At 47.5% G+C, this 23,763-nt stretch overlaps 1 protein-coding gene across 2 annotated transcripts in view; it reads left to right on the plus strand.

The window, feature by feature from the left end:
* LOC118254048 (S-adenosyl-L-methionine-dependent tRNA 4-demethylwyosine synthase TYW1-like) overlaps nucleotides 1-23,763 on the plus strand; it is a 110,635-nt gene that overhangs the window by 81,241 nt on the left and 5,631 nt on the right. For both annotated transcript variants that reach the window (XM_035559016.2, XM_035559017.2), the window contains 2 exons: nucleotides 1,852-1,962; nucleotides 16,012-16,179. In XM_035559016.2, coding sequence (XP_035414909.1) covers nucleotides 1,852-1,962; nucleotides 16,012-16,179 — 279 coding nt within the window. The remainder of the gene's footprint in view (nucleotides 1-1,851; nucleotides 1,963-16,011; nucleotides 16,180-23,763) is intronic.

A 23,763-nucleotide genomic window follows, 5' to 3' on the forward strand; every position in this document is an offset into this window, starting at 1 on the left:
GTCGGTCTGGGTGTGTACTGACTTCCTAGAGAAAGCACCGTGCCTGGTGGAGACCATTGCAGCCCAGCTGACGGGAGAGTGCCGTTAGAGGAGGTGTCCCTATGAGCGGGTGTGAGCGCTCCGCCCTTCCTGCCCGCCCTGCCCGCGCTAACTGCCTCGCTAACTGCCGCGTCACTCCCTGTTTGCCGGCCCTGTTAAGCGCGCTCCTGGTCGCTCGCGCTCCCTAAGGGCTGCCTTTGAACGGCTGGGGGGAGGAGCTGTCGCTGACGCTGCTGGCTCCGCCTACGCCTCGTCAGCCTCCCTCACGAGGGCTGCTGGTGCCTGGCGGCTCCCTCACGTAGGCTCGATGCCCGAAAAATAGCCCTGCCTGTCCCGATCCCGCGCTCCGCTGCAGCACGCGTCTGCCCCGGAGCCGGTCGCCTCGGCAAGTGGATGCCGCAAGGGCATTGCAGTGCATAAAGGTCTGAGGTTTTGTGATGAAAAGTTCAGTTCAGCAGCAGATATCCTTATTACCTCATTGTTCTGTGCTGGGGAAAAAATGGAATAAACTGAATAGTGTACCACAAGTGGCATTGAAATTGGGGTAACCGTATGCCACAGACATGTTAATAGGTAAGGGAGAATCTCTTAATTCAAGCGATGAAAGTCTGGACTTTGTGGAGCAGGAGAACCCGACTCCAGCCCTTGCTGTGCTGTGAAATCCTGGCCTTGGTGCGCAGTGGCCTTTGTCACATCATGCAGCTGATGTGCTGAGTGAGTGCAGGGAGTTAATCCAGAAAATCTAACCAGAAAGTTGTCCAGAACGCTGTATTTCACCTACCTCTAGAATTTAGTGGAAGATGAAGGGAAGGAGAGGGGAAAGGGGCAGATGTAGGCAGGGAAGCCGGATCCATCCCATGGCCAAGTGATTAAGGATGCGTTGATGGCCAAAGTCCTTTTGTCACCAGTAACTGCTGCAGAGAGCAGCCCTTGGAGGAAGCATCTGAGTAACTCCAAGGAGAGAAGTTCTCAGGGCGCTGCCTGGAGCAGTGCACGGGGATAAATCCAGCCGGGGCATCCTGGTGCGGCGCGAGCTGCCCGCAGCGCTCAGCTGGCTCGTCTTCGGCACGGGAATGGAGGAACCAGGTCTGTCGGGGATGCGGAGGGCAGCAAGGGGTGGGTGCTGCTCTTGCAGCCACGAGTGCTGCAGGTACCGTGGTTGTCCATAGCAGTTTGTGCCACACTTGTTGTAACAGTAGGTTGTAAGTGAGGTACTTGCACTGTTTCCTGGCTGTGATTTTTAGCTGTCACTTTGTGCTTCCAACAAAATGTTCTGCGTAACTGATCGCCCGAGAGCCTTTTCTCTGCAATGTTGTACCTAATGTGCTGGAAAAGTTCTCGGACAGGGGCAGGCAATGCTCTGTCTGTCCTTGTTCAACCTGTCCAAAAGTGACCAGGGCCAGGTGATCCAGCTGGAGGAAATAAAATAGCTGTAAAGCAACTAATGGTGAGATTTTAAGCCTGGGGAAGTAAATTAAAGTGAGAAAGTTCCTGGTTATTTTCCAAATAAGTAAAAGCTTCTGTGAAAATGAAGTGTCTGGGTTTTGTAGAGAGGAGATGGGGCTTTGTAGAGCAAAAGGTGGCTCAACTCACAGGTGTGGAGCTTCCTTCAAAGAACAAGTGAAGTGGCTCCTGGTTCGGGTCTGCTTTGTCTTACCCTGTGGCTTCTTGGAATAAATGAATGTTTTTTTTTCCTGTTTGAAGCTGTATGGAAGGCTGTATGGAAGGCTGTATGAAAGCTGTATGGAAGGCTGGAATATCATCCATGTGTCAGTGTCGATTGGTAATGAATTTTTTTTTATTTTTTTACAGCAACAGCGTACAGTCTATAGGCTGACACTGGTGAAAGCTTGGAACGTGGATGAACTCAAAGCCTATGCTGACCTGGTATCGCTGGGTAAACCAGACTTCATCGAGGTCAAGGTGAGTTGCACATCAGTATTTTACCTTTTTCCTCCGTTTCCCACATAAACAGTGTTAAAGTTTCCTTCTTCCAAAGGTTTCACTGATGTATAAGGAACGTATCTCTTGCTTTTAACATCAGGCAGACAGGTTTCAAATGCCTTATACGTGTGTTCAGCATAGTCTTCAGTGTTATGTGAGACCAGCTTTATGGCAGCTGACATCAATTTCTGCCCAACAGAATCATAACCCTCTGGGCTTTTTTGTATTTCTCATGAGAGCAGGGACAGATAAATAGTTTTAGACTTGTTTCTTTTATGTCAGCCAACATTTTAAGCAAAATGTTCTAGGACAAGCTGGTAGTTTGTGGCATTATTCTTCCCACCGTGGTCTCAAATTCTGCCGGGGGAAAGGCGATAATGTCTGACTCACTGATGTAGTATTCATCAGGCTGTGCAAAACAGGAGGAAATACTGTCCTCGGGACTGGAAGAGCAACTAACAGGAGCATGTGAGATACAGTGGGGCAGGAGGTGCTTTATCTTGGGATTAATCAATTTAGTATACAGAGAATGTAAAAAAAAAATAAAAAAATAAGAAAATAATAAATCACAATGTGTTCTGTAAGGAGTCACTATCAGCGTTTTCTTCCAGCAGCTCCCCCTGCAGACCAGCACATCTACCTCAGGTCTGCATCTTTCCAGCTCTATTACTTCTGCACTTTCCTTTCTTTTTCCTTTTTTCATTTTTCTTCCCTTTTTAAAACCTTTATTTACTGCTGCTTTGAAGAAAAAAGTTTGCTGCAATTTCCTTATGAAACAAAACCCAAAGGGGTCTTACAAAAAGGATGGAGAAGAACTCTTTCCTTGGGTGGATAATGATAGGACAAGGGGGGTGGTCTTAAGCTAAAAGAGGATAGATTTGATTAGACATTAGGAAGAAATTCTTCACTCAGAGGGTGGTGAGGCACTGGCACAGGCTGCCCAGAGAAGTTTTGGATGCCCCAGCCCTGGAGGTGCTCAAGGCCAGGCTGGATGGGGCTTTGGGCAACCTGATCAGGTGGGTAGCATCCTCCCCTATGGCAGGGGGGTTGGAACTGGATGACCTTTAAGGTCACTTCCAACCCAAGCCTTTCTATGATTCTGTGATATTATCACTATTGGGAGTTCTTTTTGTCTTTGAATGTGCTGCTGAAGTTGATAGCTTGATACAAACTAAGATGTTGGGTATGGTTTTGGGGGGGAAAAAACCCTCAGTTTTACAATGCATGTCAGGCTGTTTTATAAGTAAAGTAAAACCTGGCAGAAGAGCTGCTCCTGTGGGACCCTTCCACCTTGCATCTCCTCCCTGTCTCCCTGCAGCCTGATGGTACAAGATCCTTCCTTGCAGCAGTGAGGAAGACAGATGAGTGCATGCCAAGTGTGGAGGCTGAGGCTGTACGTGCTACTTAGACTGCTCTGTCATGTAGAGACTTTGATTAACTTACACCTGTTTCATTTTTACTAATTAATGTTTCCGAGTGCAGATTCCCCCGAGCGCTCTCCAGGGCAAACATCTGTCTCCTCCAAGGCTGCAGTTCCCTTTGCCTGAGGAAGGATTCAGCCTCACAGCTGTGGTTCTCAGCACTCCCAGCAACTCCTCCCTGGCAAAATCATGGCCTGGACTGTTGGGGAAGTAGATGAGAAGCCCCCTGAGGTGGTCAGGGATTGACTCTTGGTGCTTACCCAGCTGGGCCAGGCTCCTGCCCAAGCTGCTTCCATCAAAAACGTTGTCTTTGAACTGGGCACTTCGAGGTGCTTCTCAGTTCTCAAGCAGTGATGACTTTACTCTGAGGAAAGGATGTATACTGAGCACTTCACCCTGTTTGCAGAAGTATTAACTGAGGTGGAGAGGGGCTGCGTGGCACTTCACAAAAGCCACGCAGCACGGTGGGGTAGCCGAGGGTTTGGCCTCACTCAGGAACCAGCCCCACACCAGGCTGCAGGGGGACTTGCAGGGGTCACAGGATGAGGAAGGAAGGTGGGTGCTTGTGGTGCCTGTTGTTGGGTGGATTTGGGAGTTTTTGTGCACTGACGTAAGTTAGCAGTCTGGTTGGGTTTTGTTTTTTTCAAAAGAAGTGCATGCCGTTTAATTCTACTTAATTAGATTAGCGAGCAGGATGCTTTCATCTAAATGGAACAGAACTACTGGAGCGAGTTCAGAGGAGGGCTACAAAGATGATCAGAGGACTGGAGCACCTGTCACACAGGACAGGCTGAGAGAACTGGGCCTGTTTAGCCTGGAAAAGAGGAGACTGCGAGGAGACCTCATCAATGTGTATAAATATCTGAGGGGAGGGTGTCAAGAGGATGGAGCCGGTCTCTTCTCAGTTGTGTGCAGTGACAGGACGAGAGGCAACAGGCACAAACTGAAGCACAGGAGGTTCTGGCTCAATATGAGGGGGCACTTCTTTACTGGGAGGGTGACAGAGGACTGGGACAGGTTGCCCAGAGAGGTTGTGGAGTCTCCTTCTCTGGAGATACTCAAAACCCACCTGGATGCCATCCTGCACAATGTGCTCTAGGTGATCCTGCTTGGCAGGGGGGTTGGACTGGATGGTCTTCAGAGGTCCCTTCCAACCTCAGCCATTCTGTGATTCTGTGAATGTTTTCAGAAATATTCCAGCAGGTAAGGGAAGGTCTGGTAGTGCTGCAGGACAGAAACATCTCCCAGACCCTGGCCTCACAGGATACTGGTCTGGGCCAGGTCGTGGTTTGTCCTTTCATGCCAAGGGGCAGAATACCTCATGCCTCAGTTTCTTCCTCCATGAGTAGGTTAGTGGTTGGTGTACCTGCACCATTGCCACAAAAGCCCTCTGCAGGCATGAGGAAAGTCTCTACTCTTGGAAATATGAACAGCAGTACTCAGGACATGGGAAAACCCAGGCTAAAGCCTTTCCAGAGGATGCAACGCACACCGCCCTTGTCTCTGCTAGTTGCTGTACTTTGGCTGGAAGTGATGGGGAGAGAGCCTTCCTTCCCTGCCCACAGCCTTCAGTAAATAAAGCTTCCCTTTAAAAAGTAAAGAAATTTTGTGGTGGCTTTCCTGGAACAAGGGATTTGCTTGTCATTAGGCTGTGTTTAAACAGACCTAAAAAAGGCAGAAGGCGTGCTCCCAGATTTCCGTATGAGATGTTTTTGTGAGAGCCAGGTGTTCTTAAACAATTTGCCTTTTTCTTGCCTCATTGGAACATTGCACTTGCTCCAAAAGGTGGGCACGTAGTGATCCGCAGAGGGAAAGTAGCTTACAGTAAATGCAGGATTAGCCCAGCCAGTGGCCTTATTTGTTTCGCATGGTTTCATCTGCCAGTTCCTGCTGAACAGCCGCGTTCCTAAAGTGTGGAAGATGTGGCTCTGTGGGGAGGCACAACAGCGTTCTCCTCTGGCTGCTGTGCATCTGTGACTTTGCAATGCAAATGGATTACGTGGCTTCTCGCCTTGGGAGCGGAACCAATTTTTCCCTTTTTCTGAGCCAGAAGGGTCAAGCAGCCAGCTCCAGGGGGCTCGTGAACATCGAGTTGAGTTGCTGCAGGGAAGGAAGCTCCAGCCAAGCCCCAGCTGGAGAGGCTGACAGGGACAGGGGTGTTCAGGGTGGCTTCCTCGCTTTGCTGACCTCTGAAGTGTCCTCTGTTCACCGGTGGTGGTGTCCCCATCGCTGCTGGTGATGGTCATGTTGTTGCAGTGCCTGCCACCTGCTGTGGCACCCCTATGTAACAGAATGTATAGGCTACCCTGCTTTGCTCTCAGTTGTGCATTCTGGAGATAGCTTCTTTCCACAGCATTTTTTTTAATGCTGGTTTGTGAAGCCCTTGTCCAGTGCCCTACCCACGCGATCAGCACTCTCGCATGGCAGGATCACCGGGGCACATAGCCACTGCGGGGATTTCAGGGGTGTTGTACAAACCTTTGAGCTGCCCTGATGATGAACAAGCTGGAATTAGGAGAAATTTCTTTACTGAAAGGGTTGTGTGGCATTGGAATAGGCTGCCCGGGGAAGCAGTTGAGTCACTGTCCATGGAGATCTTCAAGAAACGTGTGGATTTGGAACTTAGTAGCATGGTTTAGTGGTGGACTTAGTGCTAGGTTAAAGGCTGGACTAGATGATCTTAGAGGTGTTCTCCAACCTGAATGATCCTGTGATTCCATGAGTTGAGGTTATTCCATTGCTTCTGCCCATGCACTGCAGGGCGAAGCAAAAGCTGGGGTCTCTGTCCTTCTGTTTGACTGCTCTGGAATAAAAGGTGCATGTAGTAATAGATGTAGGCAAAGGGCAGCAGCAGAAAAGAGACTGCATTGGTAATTCAAGTGTAGCCCCAACGCCTGGGGAATTTGCAGTTGTGCAGGCAAAGCGTACGCAGACTATGGCATAATCCCACGGTGGTCAGAGTGGTGCTTGGTCTGATAATGTATAAAGCTGGGAGTTAAATTCTGACCCAGAAGAATCCCAGCAGGGTTGAGGAGTGTTCAAACCTAGCACTCGTTGCTGTCGCAGTTCCTGTTCATGGGCTCCTCTATGTACTGAACAAAAACTCTTGCTGGTGTGTAATTGTCCTTGTGTCCAGCTGTGATATTTGTGGTGTTCACACTGCATTTGTGACATGGGTATTTTCTCCAAGACTGATTTTTTTTTTTTTTGATCAGAAGTAACTTCTTATGTTTCTTTGAGGATGAAACACTAAAGAATCGGTTTGGCATGTGTTTGGGGCGTGTTTTGTTGTTGTTTTTTTTTTTTCCAAGACCCCAGTGAGATAGGTTAGGGCAAAGACCAGGTCATGCTTAAAGCAAATAAACAAAAAAATATTACAAGATACTGCAAAGCATCTGCCAGAAAATGAGGCTCATCTCTGCGGGATTTCCTGGTTAAATACTTGAGATAAATGACGTTCATTTAAAATGAATATAGCTAATCCCCTGTTGCTCCAGAGAGGCTCACAGGGTGGAGTGGGTAGAGATTTAGATTCTTGCAGAGCTTAATACTTGTTCTCATTTACATGAGTATCTTACAGCAGTGTAACTCTGTGGGACCCTGTTCTCTTATTTAAGCCAATAGAAATTAGTGTTGATTACTGGTGTGCAAAAACCCAAGTAAAGGAAGAATCAGTCATGTGGTCATTAAATACACATCACTTTTATTTATTACATTAGTCAACTTGAATGCCATAACATCTCTATCACAGTCGTACTGGGTTGATTGTTAGATTTAATATCTAGGATGCGCAGCTCATCTTTTCGCAGTGGCAAGCATTGCAAAACCCTCTTCTTGTTTTAAAAGCCAGAGGCTTCTGCTAACACACAGTATGTTGCCATTTATATTTGTTCTTAAACCAAAGGGGCAAAAGTGTTTAGAAGGGAAAAATGTAAGCAGGTCCTAAAGAATTCGTTCAATAGCCTACGAGTGGAGCATGCTGTGGGGTTGTGTTAGCTCAAGGCCAGCCGAGCACCCAAAACCCTTGCGGACCTTTGACCCCTGCAGGCAGATCACGGAGCAGCTGGGTACGTTTGCATGCGTAATTGTGGTTGTGCCCAGGCATCCCCTCTGCACTGCCAACAGGTGTAAGACTGCGTGCGTGCAAGTGTGCTTGTGAAGGGCTGATCCTTGCACACTTGGCTTTTGACTTCAGAGCTGTGTCCGTGATGGTGCGGGAGGTGTGGTTGCTCTGCTCGGAGCTGGAGGTGAACCAGCCCTCCTCGGGGAGGCCATCTGTATGTGCTGAAGTGAAGCTGCATCTTGCAGCTCTCCATATCAGCCTGAGCAGAGAGAGCCCTGCTGCTTCTCTCCAGCCTTTTCGTTTGAAGGAGGGAAAAATAATAATAAAGCCTGTTGGGCTTGTCCTCTGGTCAAGGGCTGTTTGTATCATGGAGCTTGGGCAGAGCAGGGGTGGGATTTGTGGCACTGCACAGAATTTCCTCGAGCCTTCATAGAATCATAGAATATCCCGAGTTGGAAGGGACCCATAAGGATCATTGAGTCCAACTCCTGGCACCGCACAGGTCTGCCCAAAAGTTTAGACCGTGTGACTAAGTGCACAGTCCAATCACTTCTTAAATTCAGACAGGCTTGGTGCAGTGACTACTTCACTGGGGAGCCTGTTCCAGTGTGCGACCACCCTCTCGGTGAAGAACCTCTTCCTGATGTCCAGCCTAAACTTCCCCTGCCTCGGCTTCACACCGTTCCCACGGGTCCTGTCACTGGTGATAACAGAGAATAGGTCACCTGCCCCTCCACTCCCCCTCGCGAGGAAGTTGTAGACTGCGATGAGGTCCCCCCTCAGCCTCCTCTTCTCCAGGCTGAACAGGCCCGGTGACCTCAGCCGCTCCTCATACGTCTTCCCCTCTAGGCCCTCAACCATCTTCGTCACCCTCCTCTATTCCTCGAATTGATGTTCAGCTGCTTGAAAGCACTTGTCCTTGACTGGCTGTGCCAGCACATCACCCAGCTCATGGTTCAGGGACCAGCTCGTGTTCAGCAGAGCTAAGGACGAGGTTCTGCAGCTGCAGCTCCTGGTCAGCATCTGAGGCTTCGCTACAAAATTAAAATGACCAAGTCAGTGTCTGAGAGGAAGGACCAGAGGGACATATCTGTCCCAGTCTGCTCAGTCTTGTCCTCTTAAACAGTAAAGACTAAGTGCTAAAGAATTAGTGCTAAAGACTAAGTAATAATGAGGAAAATGAGCTCTGCTTTAATGAGTTTTTAATTACATGCACCAATAAGCGATTGCCCCCGCCTGTCAAAAAGCTACTCAGAGTCTTGGTGCCATTCCAGTTAGATGAGAAGACAAAGTTAAAAAATCGCCTATCCTCATGCTTGCCATAAAACAAACCCAAGCAATGTGTAATTGCTTGAAGGGGGGAAAAACAAACAAAAAAGACTTGCTGTTTGCACCAAGCAGCAAGCCATGGGCCCAAGAGCATCTCTGCACTTTGCATGGACCAGACAGGAGGCGTGGAAGGGGCTGAGGTGCCCACAGCAGGGCTGAGCAGCACTGTGCGACCCCCCTGGGCGAGCTGCGGGGCGGTCGGGGCCACCCCAGGGACCGGCCGTTCGGGCACGCCAGTTGCCCTGGGTGGGAGCACGAGGCTGCACATGGCACGGGCGGCTTCTGGGTAGGTCCCGAGCTACCTCTGCTGAAATCTCCTCCTTTAATTATTTACATCTGGGTGACAGAGGCAGGGAGCCGGCTTGGTATTTCTGTTGGTTCAGCTAAAAGTTACTAACACATGGTGTGTCTGAGGAGTTTGGCTTGACAGGCATTTTTTGCATTCTTGGAGCACCTATTAAGGCTTGATAACAAGCTTCATCGCAAACAGAGGTGAATGATTACATCTTGAATCTTCAAGTGAAGCTGCCACATTGTGTCATTGAAGAGTCAGTCTTTAGTCCAAGCCTGCGTTTTGTTGCAAATAGATTTCTGAAACTGAGAAGGAATTTTTGCAGTCCTGCACAGGGCTTGGGTGCAAAGGCAACTCTTGTGAACATCCAGGCGTAAGGAGGTAGCTGGCAGCTTTCAGCACGAGAAAAAGGATTAGCCTCCAAAGTAAGTGGGAAGCACAACACATGGGAATGGCTTGTGGGGCTTTTAGCTATGACCAGATGAAGTTGTAGAATACAAAGTCTCTTTAGCTCATGGCAGCTGGCCATGTGTGCTGGCCCAGCGCTGCTGCGCGTGTTTGTAACAGTGACGTGGGGAAATGCTTTCTGTCCTCTGCCTGCTTTGTTGCAGGGGAAGGGAGCTAGCACCGTTAGCCCATTGCAACTGGGGAAACTGGAGCACGATAGGAAGGATCACAGCAAAGCAAGTCACTGTCAGGCTGAAGTCTCCCCCTTGCCTGCCAGTCTGAGTCTAACTTCTGCCTGCCTACCTCTCTGCGGTCTCTTTAGAGGGCATGAGGAGTGGTGGCTGGGGGATTTAACAGTGAGCATTTCTCTTGCAAGGTCTGTATCATTCACTTCTAAAAGCTGGAAGGAAAGTTCACATCCAGCGTTTCAGAGCTTAGCCTTTATGCGAGGAGTTGCTGAAGATTTATGGGCTGCTGTGGCGCAGATCTGCATGTAGCCGTACGTGTGGTGCATCCGGAGAACTCCCGATAAATATCGGGGTTATGCTGCCTAACTAACCATTTCCGTTCCTGCTCTTCGCATTTAACTGACACAAATAAACCAACGGCCTTTGTTAAATCAACTTGAAAGTGACTATTAAAAACAAAAAGCAGCCGACAAGGCCGAATCCATTCCAGCGAGGAGCAGACATGCATGAGAGCTTGTGTATATAATTTGGACAATGCTGATGCTCAGGTCATAAGCATTTTTATTGCAGGGTGTGTGATCTATCAACATGTCATTTGAGGCTTTTTATATTCGTCTTGGGGCAGGACTGCCCCAGTTTTGGAGCAGTGGCTATGTGGCTCAGCAGGTCAGGAGCACTTGGCCGACGCTCTGTTCTTCTGTTAATTCACCAAAGCCTCAATTGAACAAATGTATAATTTGTGGGCTCGGAGCTCAGAAAATTCTCTTGTTCAGTAATTAAGTTTGGAAGCCTGCACTTTATCTGAGCTAAGAAACAAAGTGCTGTCATATTTACTTCCCTTCCTTCATAGTCCCGTGGATTAAAATGACTGGTAGCTGATGAGATCTCCGGCGAGGAGCCAGATCGCAGTGAAGCAAATGTGCCAAGCAGCAGGCGACGTGAGCTTCTCATGTTTCTCGCTCGCCACAGCAGTAATCATCTCGGCACAATGTGTTGCTTAAATACAGTTGTGCACGCTTGGCTCTGTTACAGCAGCACATAAATCCCGAGTGCGCTCGCTGAGGGTGCTCTGGATTCCCACCAGCATAACCAAGAACATCCGAGTTGCTTTACAAAAGGTTTTCTTTCAAGGTATTTGCCTGTGTGGCATGATCAGGATGCTAAAGCATCCGTATTAAAGACTAATTAAGAGGCAGCATCATTGATGTTTCTACTGCAGGGAATTTTCTATAAGCACTAGGGTGTACAATAGAACAGTTTCCTTTTTAATACTTGATGTCTTAATAACTGTCTTCGTGTATTACTGAAAAATATAACATGACCGCCCTAATCAACTGTTCACATTTTTTAAGTGGTATCAGCACTCTTAATTAACTCAAGTTTTAAGAAGTTGGAGAAGTTGAAAGCTGATGTGCTTTCATTCGGTGTGCTGCTAAGCTGATTTTCATTGATTTGTGCATGTGAATTAATCAGCCATCCGAGCACTTAGTTATTCCATTTGCCTCTGTGCTTTCTTTGCTTGTAAATGATATCTTTGAAGTTTATTAAAAGAATGAGTCATGTTGTAGCTCGCTAAGAATTTTCCCCCTCATAGTCATCCATTTTTCATGCTGCTCAAATCATAATCTGTATAATGAACAAGGGAAAATATTGCTATATGGAGCTGTGTCTGTACCGCTGAACTTTGGAGATGCATATCTTAGTTGCTTGGCTGGCTGCTCTAATACGAACACTTAAAGTCTTTTTCAGACTTTCAAAGCTGGGCTTAAAAAAATTAATGTACTTCCCTGTTTAGTGTTCCCCCGACTCGTGTGCTGTTGTGCACGGTCAACCTGTTTGTGCTCCAGCTCTGAGTTACGGCGTGCAGCTCGAATATTGTTTGCCTGGGCAGATTAATAGAGAAGGGTCATTGTAAATTTAACAGCGAGAAAGTAATTGCTTCCAAAACTTGTACAGTTTCTAATTAGCATGAGTCTGTTCCTTTGTAACGCCCCCCTTTAAGCATCTGCCTTACAGTGTGGTTCACCTTGCTTTAATTTCAAGTGTTTGCCAAAGGTCTGTTTATTGCTGGACGTGACATGTTTGGCTTTAATGTGGCTGAACTGGGAACGGGACATGCAATGTCAGCTGGGAGCAGGTGCCATAAACATGGTGGGGATGCAGGTGCCAGGTAGGAGACGTGTTCTTGAGAGGAAAAACATGGCAGTGCATGTTTTAAATGCCCATGCTTGATGGGATTTTGTGCTTGGAATAAAATAGTGGAAGCGTTGAGTTCAGGGGACTTGGGCTTTTGTCTGGAAGAAAAGCCAAGCTTCCTACGTGAGTTTGCCCTTCTGAGTGCCAGTGAGCTTGTGACCTTTGTTGTGATATGACAGGTTAAACTGCTTCAATACACCTGTAACGAGTTTTATCTGGAAGGGCAGAAATAAGCAACAACACACTTCAGAAAACTTCACACTGCTGAGCTAATTTATGAAAACTTTAACTCAAAGATGGAGCAAGGCTTAAGTGAAATTGAGGTCACTGCTAAGACTGATCACTTGAACCTCCTCAGTTACTGATTTATATCTCCAAATTAAAATAACAAATCTCCAAGTTATAAGGTTGGAAGTGGCTTTGTCTTCTCTGGACTAGGAGAGCCTGTGGAGCTGCGCTGCTTGGGCTGCAGGGCACGAGTACTGCTGCAGAAAACCAGGTCTTCCTGGTGGGTGTCACTGCGAACGAAGCGGGGAGGAAAGCATCTTCTGAACAACGCCACTTCATTCAGTAACTAGTTCTGAGGGTGCTTCAGGGAAACAGCTTTTCTGATTGCTTTCTGGAAGACTTGTGCTCTTCATGTGCACACTGGTGAGCCGCAGAGCTTTGCAGACTAGTTTGCAGGGGGAAGCTGCTGTCTGTGCTCTGCGCAGCCGATGCTCGTAGCGCTTGTCATATCAGCCCGCAGGTGCTGGGTACTTCCCACCCCATGGAAAAGGGTTTTTGGGGTTCCAGCACTGCACGACTTTTATTTCTGCCAAGTCAGCGGTGCTGTGGCAGCCAGGAGTGGCAGGGGCTGTGGTGGGTGCAGGCGGTGCTGCTGTTTGTGTGGGCAGGGTGAGGGGAAATCTGCAATCAGCACCCCTCAGTTTTATGAAAATCCCTCCGCTTCTTGCATACGCTTGTTCTGGGGCAGTTGCTTCGGCTCTCAGCATTTCACAAAGCAACGTGGACTTCTCACCGAGTGGTAGGATTATAGAAATTATAGACTGTTCCGATGGCCTTTGGCCAGAAAATCACAAGCTGCTTTTTAATGTGGTCAAATAAATTCTGCTCGTAAGTAAACAGTAAGAATTTCTCTACAGCACCAACTTAGGGTTTTTGATCCTCCCTCTGCGTGTGCAGGAGACGGTCAGAGATGGACTGTTTTCCAGGCAGGTCCCAGTATTTTCTGAATTAATTGAAGCAAAAGATTGCAGGAGTAGCATGAATTGGAGGGAGCTTTTATAAATGCTGTTATGTTTTTGGGTGTCTATTCATGTTTTCAGTCTTGACTACTCTGTGTTTACTGGCTCTTTACACTGGCTAACCCCAAGGCATGTAACTAATGGCTCTACACCACCCGCTTAGCTCCGAACCTCCTGCTCACCCTGGGAGCGTCCACCTTCATTTTGTGTCCCTGTGCCGTGCCCACCACCTCTCTGCCCCTGTCCCCTTCCTCCAGGGCCGTATTTGGGCTGATTTATGGTGGCAGTGTTAGTTTTGCATCTAGCTGATGCCAGCTTGTGTGGTTGCTGTTGTGTGTCTGCCTGGAAGCCAGTAGATACCCAGCAGTTTGGATGAGTGCCCCCAGCCGCTGGTTTTTAATGAGGGTCTGGAGCACTGAGTGCCTGGCTGTTGCTGTCTGTTCTTGTAGGTGAGGTCTGGAAAGAACCTGCTCAAGGGCTTCTTTAGGATGCCACGCATCCTGTAAGTGCCGGTGAGCAGCCTGCAGACATCCATGCGAACACCACTGCTGGTACCAAGCTGGAGAATTACAGAATAATCTTGGAAGTTGGTGACTTGTTTCTTCAGCTAGAGTTAGTCAAGCAAAGTTTTCCACCTGGCTTCTAAAATCCCCTGACTTCGTGGGGCTTTGTGTCTGTCCTTTCCTGCTCAGCTGGGGCAGAACCAGCCAACCCTCGCAGTCTGCTCTGGGGCTGGGGCTGCCCTTAAGCTGCGAGTTTGGTGCTGGGCTTCTTCTGCCTGCAGGGCAATGAATGCAAGACAAAGAGCAGCACCTCTGTCTAGGCTTGACGTTGTTTTACAGTGTTTTGCTGTTGTCTGTGGAAGTCAGAGCAGCGATACTGCAGGGCAGGGAAGCAGACCAGAGGCAAAGCAGGCTGAATCAGGAAGGTGAGGTTTTGGCAGGGCACCAATGCCAAGGTGCTGACCAGGGCTCCTGTCCTTTTTCCCATAGTTTCCCACATGTCCCTGTGCAATTCTTTCACTTCCAGGAGTACACGCTCATCCTTCCTTCCCAGAGGTGTTCACTTGCTGGCTTTATTGAGGGGTTGTTAGGTGCTTGGCTGCTGCTGAAAAACAGCTCAGGTGAGCAGAAGGGCAGAAGCAGAACTTTTTTTTTTTACTTTGTTTGTTAATGGGGGAAATCTGGGTTTTGCCCTGGGGAGGAGGATGCTTTCATCCCTGTGGAGTCACTTTTGGTTTAGCGAAGGCAAAGTGTTAAGTGGCACTGGACCATGCGAATTCTGCAGCTTTAAAGCCCGGTTCTGTCCTGCTTTGAACTTAATTAGCACTTGTCTTCAGAAGATCTCCAGGTTCACAGGAATCCTCCACTTTTTTCAACTTTTGTACCTTTTAATTTTTAGACATTTCTTTGGCCTCTCAATTGCACCCTTTGTGCATGCACAGACTAGAAGGATAATTTGTATACTTACGGATTTTTTCTTCCCCTTTCTTTTGAAATAAAGGTATTTTAATGCTGTTTCTCTGGGTTCAAGCTGCTCCTGCCCTGCCAGCACCTACATCTACTCCTTTCTCCTAATGAGCCACGTCTCTGCCAGTACTGGCTCTGCTGCCCCGTGGGACTCTGCCCAGCCCATGGGCGCACGGCTGCATAATGATTTGTAAATGCCTCTCTTACACAAATACAGGGAAGATCCTACTGTTTCAGTAGACTGCCCAGTAGTCGGGAAGAACCTTGAGATCTCAAGTTCAAAACAATTGAGTAAAGAGCACTGAGCATCTTGCTTGAAACGTGCAATCCATTGCAGCTGCAGAAGCACGTATCCACACAGCCCAGGCTGCGGTTCCCTGGGTCTCCTTGCATGGGCACCACGGGAAGGCAGCAAATGGGCTTTTTGTTTTGATTGCCAAAACGGTGTTGATCTGGGGCAGTTACAGCAATTGCCTGTGGCTAAAATAGACTTTTAACTGTCTTGTAATTAGATTGAACAGCCAGAAGATGGAGGGGCTTGGGGAGAACTGTTTTTACAATGAGCTAGGAAGAGATTTGTACAAATAGTAGGGGATGGTGGCAGAAATTGCAGCCTTGGCTCAGGAGGGGGAGTCGTTACCTCTGCAGAACATATGGCCCCTCTGGAAACACCGTGCTGCAACTTCATAGAGTCATTAGGGTTGGAAAAGCCCTCCAAGATCATCTGGTCCAACTGTCCCCCTACCACCAATGTCACACACTAAACCATGTCCCAAAGCACCACGTCCAATCTTTCCTTAAACACCCCCAGGGATGGTGACTCCACCACCTCCCTGGACAACCTGTCCCAATGCCTGACTGCTCTTTCTGAGAAGAAATGTCTCCTCATTTCCAACCTAAACCTCCCCAGGTGCAACTTGAGGCCGTTCCCTCTAGTCCTATCGCTAGTTATCTGCGAGAAGAGGCCGACCCCCAGCTCCCCACACCTTCTTTTCAGGCAGTTGTAGAGAACAGTAAGATCTGCCCTCAGCCTCCTCTTCTCCAGACTTGTTGCATTAGTCATTTGTGAGACTTTATTCTAGGCACATCATGCTTCAAAGCAAAGCGACCTTCTCAGACATCCCTTGGTGGCTCAGGAGGACAAGCACTATCTGTTTGGGTGCTTTGAACTGTTTTTGCAGGATAATGCCTGACCTGTGTGTTGCTGTTGGGGAAGCCTGAGCAGACAATGGTTACCAAAGCACCGAGGGACAGGTCGATTTGAAGCTATCCCCGAATCCAGATTCTTTTCCATAAGGTGCAGCACGAAGTGGGGTAAAATGGACCTGACCTTGAAGGGTTGAGCTGACAGTGACTGTTCCTATGTTTCTTCTCAGGGGGTGACGTACTGCGGAGAAAGCTCGGCCAGCAGCCTCACCATGGCCAACGTCCCCTGGCACGAAGAGGTGGTGCGCTTCGTCCAGGAGCTGGCCGAACTCATCCCAGACTATGAAATCGCCTGTGAGCACGAACACTCAAACTGTCTGCTGATAGCTCACAAGAAGGTGAGGCTCCTCTGTGCCAAGCTGTGAGAGCAGGCACCATGCCTTGTCCTTGGAAGTGATGTGCAATTGCCTTATTCAAGCAGATATTTTTTTTTCTGGAGCTAGCTGAATGCTTCTGGAGGGAAAAATGCCTAATATGTTCTGTAGAGAGTTAGTGAAGCCACTGCAGGTTTCAGTTGGTCGTGATAACTCACAGCACTTCCACAGCGATACAAAGCATGAAATATTTAATGGGTCCAGGAAGAGCTCATTGCACTGTTTCTTGTGCTTTGTCACGCTCACTGCTTTGTGTTTTGAGAGAGGCAAAGGCAAATCTTGTTGAGGTGGGTGAGCTGTTTTTGTCTCATTGCCTTATTTTTCTTTGTGATGGTCTTCACTGGTATATGCAGCTCTGTAGGGAACTTACGCTTCACACCAGGTTAAGGTTGTGTTTTGCCTCCTCTGAATGCTGGCAGTACCTTCCGAAGCTCTAGATGTCCTTGTTCACTTCAACCAGAGCTGGAATAACATATTTTGCTTCTTCTGGAGCTATAATTTTGGCAAAGTTGAAGTTGATATGTAGATGTTAAATACCGGCTGCTTGCTTTTTTGAACTGGACCTGACTTTCTGTAAAATCATTCGTCAGAACGCAACCAGCACGTTTGTGTTCTCCGTCCTGATGATGGAGAAGAGGATGCAGAGCTGCCTTCTGATGCCACCCAGTGTCGCTCATGCTGCTGGGGCACTTTGGAAGCCAGGCATGTCTCAGCAACCTTTGAGTGTGTATGTAAGACGTTGTGTTAGAAACTCAGGTTCCTTCATAAATACCATCAACACAATTTGAAATACAAGTGAAGTGCCAAAAAATAATTTTTAAAGGATGCAGGTTATGAGAAATATCAAGTACAACTTGGCTTTCTGAGCTCCAGCAAAGCTTAACAAAAAGATGATAGGAAATGTATAATGTGATAGCAAGGCAACTGGTGGAGCAACTACTTATTATGCTACTAGTGATGATTTTGCTCTTTGCATATTCTTTGCTTGTGTTTGCTGAAGCCACACATTCTCTCTCACCATTTGCTTGGCTGGGGACCTGGTTTTAGTCAGTGTTGTATGGCTTTACATGCAGGACAATTCTGGCCATACTATGCTACACACAGGGAGTAACTGGTTAAAATCGCCACTTGCAGAAGGTCTGAAATATTTTGAATTGGTGTTTGGAAACAATTAGAATCTCATTGTAGAAAACTTATGTGCAGTTGCAAAACTTTGTTGCTTTTCTTGATTTGCTGTTTTATGGGAATATGTGTAAAAGGAGCAGAAAAAAATGTGATACCTGGCACTATTTTTTTTTTGTTTCAACTCACCGTAAAGTTGCTTTATTTACAGTCTCAGTCTTGGTTGTTGCCACTGGCAACTGTGCCTGAACAAATCCTTGAATGCAAAAAATCCTTTTCTAAGGTGAAAGGCCCAGGGAAAGAAAGGAAACAGATTGCCACCTAAGTTATTGATGCATAATTTAAGTAACACTGTTAGTAACAAGAATAGATTGATACCAGCCCAGGAGGAATTCAACAGCTGCTTTGCTTTCCAAAGCCATTAGGAGAGGGTGTCTTTTGGAAGCAATCTATACTTGGTACTAAAACAACTAATAAAAAAAATATATTTCTATTACATTTAATTCAGAATTTCAGGCTCCAGTGGAGAATAAAATTTGTCAGTGTATATTATTTGGAGAAAATCTGTACTCTGGGAACAATCAAACTGTAGTGAGTAATTGCAAAATCAAAGGTATCTTTAGAAAGTTAAGGAGTTGCAGGAAGTAGGTAATAAAAATAATTTTAAAATGTGATTTTGTTCTTTGGGCTCTGCTAGGTCTGAGTTTTGAGGTTTTCAAACAATACTAATACTAATAATTTTAGACCCTAGTATTGAAGTGCCAGCCTCTACTAAAGAGTCTGGACACGTCAGAAGTAATGCACCTTGATTATAGCCTCTGCTCCTTGACTTAAGAAGAGTCATTGATAGGCACCTGCTCACTTGATGAATAATAGTTTAGGATTTGAGCTCTGAAATATTTTAAGGCCAGGGATTTAGGTAGAAAAGGGTTTTTTAGGTAGAGGAAGCTGCAGTTTGTCTAGTGGTATTTTCTTGTTTCAGGAAATCAAGAGGAGGTTATAGAAGCTGTTGCCTTTTAGGGGTACTTCAGTGTCTCGAAAATCTGCTGTTAGTCTTTGAAGTCTCTTCCCTCACACATATGCATGCACACACGTTTTTTTTTAATTCCGTTGACCAGAAGTATGGTCATGGTGTCTGTGTGTCTTTCTACAACTAAAAATAAGAGGCTAGTGAAAGCCTTCAGGCCTCGGTGAAGCTGGGGAAGCGAGAGGACTGCTGCTTGCCTCGGGGAGCTCTGGACCTGGCAGCTCTGCACTGTGCAATAGCAGCTGCAAAGGATGCATGAGCTTAAGCCTTAGTGTGAAGCGTTTGCTTTCCAGTTACCCTTCACAGAGCCCTAAAATAATAATGCAGGGAGCACCTGCACTGCCCTCGTAGTGAGCTGAGGAACCACTAGCTGCGGGTGTTCCCACGCTTTGAGGTCAGCTGGGTATCAGTTACAGCCCCTGGGAGCCAGAGGGCAGCTGGGCTTGGGTGCAGGGTCCCTCTGGATCCAGGTTCCCGTGTCTGTGGGATTCCTCAGAGCCATCTCTGTGTGCCCCAGCAAGCCGACCTCCAGCCCGCTGCGTCCTGGCTGCGTCTGCTTTGGTTCTTCAGCAGTGGTGCTAAATCCTTCAGTAATTGTGTCGCTTTGTACCAAATTCTATAAATGCCGCAGTACAAAAACCTAATTTGTTAGTGCTTTTGAACTAATTGGCTGAGATATTGAGACAGCAGCGACTTTATAATACAACCATTAATATGTATAACCTTTTCCAGAGTGAGACCTCCGGCAGCTGGCTTTCCTGCATTGTAACAATAAACGTCTCCTCGAGACAACCACAACAAGCGCCTAAGGAGAGGGAACGTGCTCCAGTTGCCTTGCAGCAAACATTTTTTTGAATGAAAGCTAGCATTTCAATAATTTCTCAAATGAAACCCTCTGCCCCACTTTGTTGAATTTGCTTTATGCATGTGTTTACCACCCGCTCCGTTGTATCAAAGCACTTGCCTGCCAATTACCTCCCCTTGTGTTCATTTAAATATCTGACTCGCTTTTGCAAGGGAGTTGGTTTCCAGCCATGTTCTCCCAGTTGCTTTCCAGCCCCGAGTTTCTCGTTAGCGCAGTCTGCACCCCGTGCTGCTGCTCAGTCTGGTCCTTAGCGGGTCTGTGTGTGTGTGAGCATCCCTGCCTCCCCCGTGGTGCTGGGGTTGATTTCCATGTCAGTGAGCCATGCCTTAGCACAAGGAACACTTTTTTACCCTGAGTGGAGGTGCCTGTTAACAGGTTGAGGTGAATGGTCAGCAAGCTCAGAGAAGTTGCTGTCAGCATCCTCTTTCGCCCCAATAAACAGATTTGCCTGACTTCTGCAATCAGATTCAGGTCCGTACCCTGGATGCAAGATCCTCTAGGGCTGCTTGGTCCAGATGCAGCGATTTTGCCGCAGACCTCCCTCGTCTCACCAGTGGAGTATTTTCTTTCCCTGGTGCTGCTGGCTGGCTCCTCTGGCACAGCAGGGTCGCAGCAGGCACAGCGTGCCCACTGGCACCGAGCAGCTGCAGCACGAGCCAAGGCAGCCGCTTTTGGGAAGGTCTCTGCAACCACTCGATGGGGAAGATTTTGCTTTCGTTCCTCTTGGAGGCCCTGCAGGAGGGTATTCCCTGAGCTACCCCGTGCTGGTGGAGGTGAGGTGTCCTTCCATCGAGGGTACGGGCGGTCTGATAAGGGAGACATGCTTTCAGAGGAAGGACTCTCCTCGCTGTCGTCTCCTGGAAGAGATGGGGAGAAGACTTCCCATAGCCAAGATGCAGTGCTGAGGGTGCACAGTGTGCCACCACAGTAGATGTCATTGGTGGTAGCTGCAATTGAAATAAACTGGGGGGAGATGGCAACCTGGTCTGTGGTGCTCATCGCTTTCCATCAACCAAGAGATCTTCCCACCAGAGATGAAATCAGCCTTCTTTTTGTTCCCACCAGGCTTTCCAGCATCACCCGTGTCTGTCCCATGGGGCTCTGGTGGGACACGAGGACTTCACACGCGCCCTGGCTGTGCTTGTAGGAGGCTTGAGAGTTTGGGTGAAGGACAGTGAAGTTGCTCCATGCTGAGCATTTCGTCTATATTTAGGGAGGAGAAGGAAGCACTTAACTACCAGCTGCAGATTGGCTAACAAGGGTTATATTACAGAAAAATGGTCCATCACATCTGTTTCCTTCTTGCCTTGCAAATCATTTGGAGAGCGTGAGCTGTCCCTGTGATCCTGCGTCCCAGATCCAGAACTTGGACCCTGTCCTCTTGTTATCCTCAGCTGTTACATCAGCATTACCCCACGGCTGTGACTGGTGCAGTACACGGGGAAAAGGGACTTGGCTTGCTGCTTCACGTCAGAAGGTCACGGAAGATGCCACAGCCCTGCGTTGGGGCTCCTCCCTGTCTCGGGACAAAGTGTCTCAGTAGCCAAAGTACAGCCTGATTGCAGGTGTGAGCGTGAGGTTTTATGGGTTTTAAGTTGCTTTCTTTTTTTTTCCCCTCTGTCTCCTTCCAAATAGGAAGGTGGCTCTGCTGTGCTTGATCTGGTAGTTATTAAAAGAAGATCAGTTATGCTAAGGTAATCAATTTTTCATCCATCAGAATTAAAACAGTCTGGATGTAGCCCTGGATTAATTGGCAGATGAGTTGTTCATCTCTGCAGCGGGTACAGATTAAAAAAAAATCCGCAATAATGAATCTTTTCTTTAGACTAATTCATGCAAGATTAGATTTAATAAATAGAAGCTGACGAGTGGCAGAGGAACGATCCCACGAGCATCAGGCACTGCAGTACCGGCCCAGCAGCACAGGGCCAGGTCGCTTTTGCCTTTGTTTGGTGTTGCCTTTTTGTTTCGCTGCTCTCAGGAAACGTGATAGCAAACCCCATTTCCAGGCACTGTAGTTGCCAGCTCTGAGAGGTGTTCCATCTGCTTCAGTGTGGCTGCTTGCAAAGAATGGGTTGGTTATAGCCTTCTGTTCCACATGTTTGTTACTTAACTAGTTTAATCTTTACTTCTTCCATGCAAAGCCTGAGGTTACAATTGATAAATAAAAATAAAAGGTTTTTAGCTTTTAACAAGCTGTGTGACCCTGTTAAGATTAATTTATCTACAACATTTCTTATTTTTTCCCCTGAATGGCTCCAGCTCAGCCACTTTCACTGTTGAATAAAGGGAGCCTTAAATAATTGTGAGCCGTAATTAGATGAGAAACTCTGTGTAATAATATAATGAATTATTTGTTTGACTTTAAGGAGTACTGTCAGAGTTCTTTGTACTGACAGGTGCCAAAAAGTCACTGCAGTTGCACAGTACAAGTTTTCTCTCTCATTATATGTGGTCTAATTAATAATGCCTTGTGTGCAGGAGTTGTTTACTGAAATGATTGGCTGCATCGGTTTTAAAGTAAGGTGCTCAGGACTGAGACCTTCAGAGTCATTTTCCAGCTGCCTTCCTGATGTCAGACATTTTTCTGGGCACAGACATGGAGAGCGGCAATACAAAGCCAGTAGCTGAAAGCAACCTTATTGCAAATCCGAAGCGGTAAATAATTCCTGAGCAGCACATTTCACGTGGCATTACCCCGCACTCAGACATCTATTTCAGGTCCCAGAGTTCTTAAACATTTCAAAACTCTGCAACCTTGAGAAGTAAAATGGAGTTGGAAGATGGGATTGTATTTCTCACAAAGGGAATCATAAAGGTGAGGCGGGCTTGCAAAGCCAGCCATGGTGGCAGCAGGAGGAATGGACCCATCTCAGCCTCGCGCGCTGCCTCTGGGGCTGCAATGTTTAAATTCCTTCTGACTGCAAGAGCCCAGCTGCACCGTCTAGACAGCTCACGACTTCTGTCCATTATAGAAAATCCAGATGTGCGCCTACCCCACCAATTGTGGTTCACAGAGAGGTTCTCTGCAAGGCTCGTGCTGTTTCTTTAGGACTGATGTGCTGCAACACACCTGGAGTCTGGGACTGGCCCCAAGTCTCTGGTGTCAATGCAAATGCAAGAGGAAAATGGGTGATGGGTGTACTTCTGTCCTGCTGTACAGCTGCTTGTAGACAGATTTATTTTTGTATTCTTAGTCAGATATCATTGCAGATCGATGAAATTTGCAGTGTGGTGATGCTCCTGAGTTGTTCCAGCTGCTGCCAGGGGAGCTAAGGAGAGGAGTGTTTCTGCTATGCACTTTTGTCTCAAAATGCTCTTAATGTAAACCGTCTAGTGTGAAGCAGGTGGTTTTTGGTGACCCCATGGGCTGTGGGCTCACCTGGTCTGAAATGCAGTCTGCACTGCTGGCAGGAAGCTGCGCAGGTACTCGAAAACACACAGGCATATTTTTAAGTTTCAAGAATATAAGTACAGAAACATGGAATTTAAAAACAAAACAAAAAACTACCTTAAGTGCCAAAGTGCAAAGCCCCGTTCCCTTTCCCCAGAACAATATTTTTTCCTTATTAGTAAAAGAATATATTTAGGCTCAGCAAAGAAAGCATTTCAAGGGAAGGTGCTGACAAACGGACTGAGGGTACCTGATTGCTTTTCCAAAGATAAGCTTTCTTCTCAAAGAATGTAAATAGAGGGTAGTAGTATTGGGTTTTAATCTCTCTGCTTTTAAATGCTCAGACAGTGCAGGGAGCACAATGCTGCAGGCTCTGAATGCATTACTTCCCATAAAAACAACGACAAAAACTGGTTTTTTTTGGAAAGCACAGTCCTTCCTAAACCCTGCCTGCGGCACCGAAGCACCCCGCGGCACTGGGTCGCTAGAGCCAGCTTTGCCCTGGCGACACAGAGCCCCCGTGTAAGCTGTCAGCTTGTGTCGCTCAGCAGGGTTTTGAGAGAAGGCGAGGGAAGACCTCATCACTTCTGAATGTGTAAGAGCAGAGCCAGCAGCTGGGTTTGATGTGGTTTTTGGGATGGGACATAAAAGTGCAGGCGAGGGAAGTGAAGCATCCGAGCTGCTGGCCTTACGAAAGCTCAGCTGCCGAGACTTGCTGTTGCAAAATGCTCTTTAGTGTCTCATGCTCTGTGCAAACCAAGTAAGTGTTGACTAAAGCATTGGCCAAAACCCTTTTTCCAAAATGCTGGGGATTGCAATTAGAAAAACTGTTAGGGGACTAGCGTGACCTCCCTGCACACCCAGACTGCTCCCCACTGCATTCATGCTGCTGAACGCGCCCCGTTTCCCTCCTTGCTACCGATTGATTTTTGCGTGGTTTTTAAGACTGCATATAAAGCTGCTGTATTTACCTGGTAAATACTGCACGTGCCTGGGGAAGACTTCATCTGCTACTAAACCTGTGCATTTATCCACACGTCCCCAAGTCATTGAAGAAGAGCTGGTTGCGAGCCCCCAAGCCCTGCTTTCTCCCTCTGCCCTGCATCAGCCTCACGGGATGCAATGGGGCAAGGCTGCCTT

Source organism: Cygnus atratus, chromosome 20, assembly GCF_013377495.2.
Source record: "Cygnus atratus isolate AKBS03 ecotype Queensland, Australia chromosome 20, CAtr_DNAZoo_HiC_assembly, whole genome shotgun sequence".
NCBI lineage: Eukaryota > Metazoa > Chordata > Aves > Anseriformes > Anatidae > Cygnus > Cygnus atratus.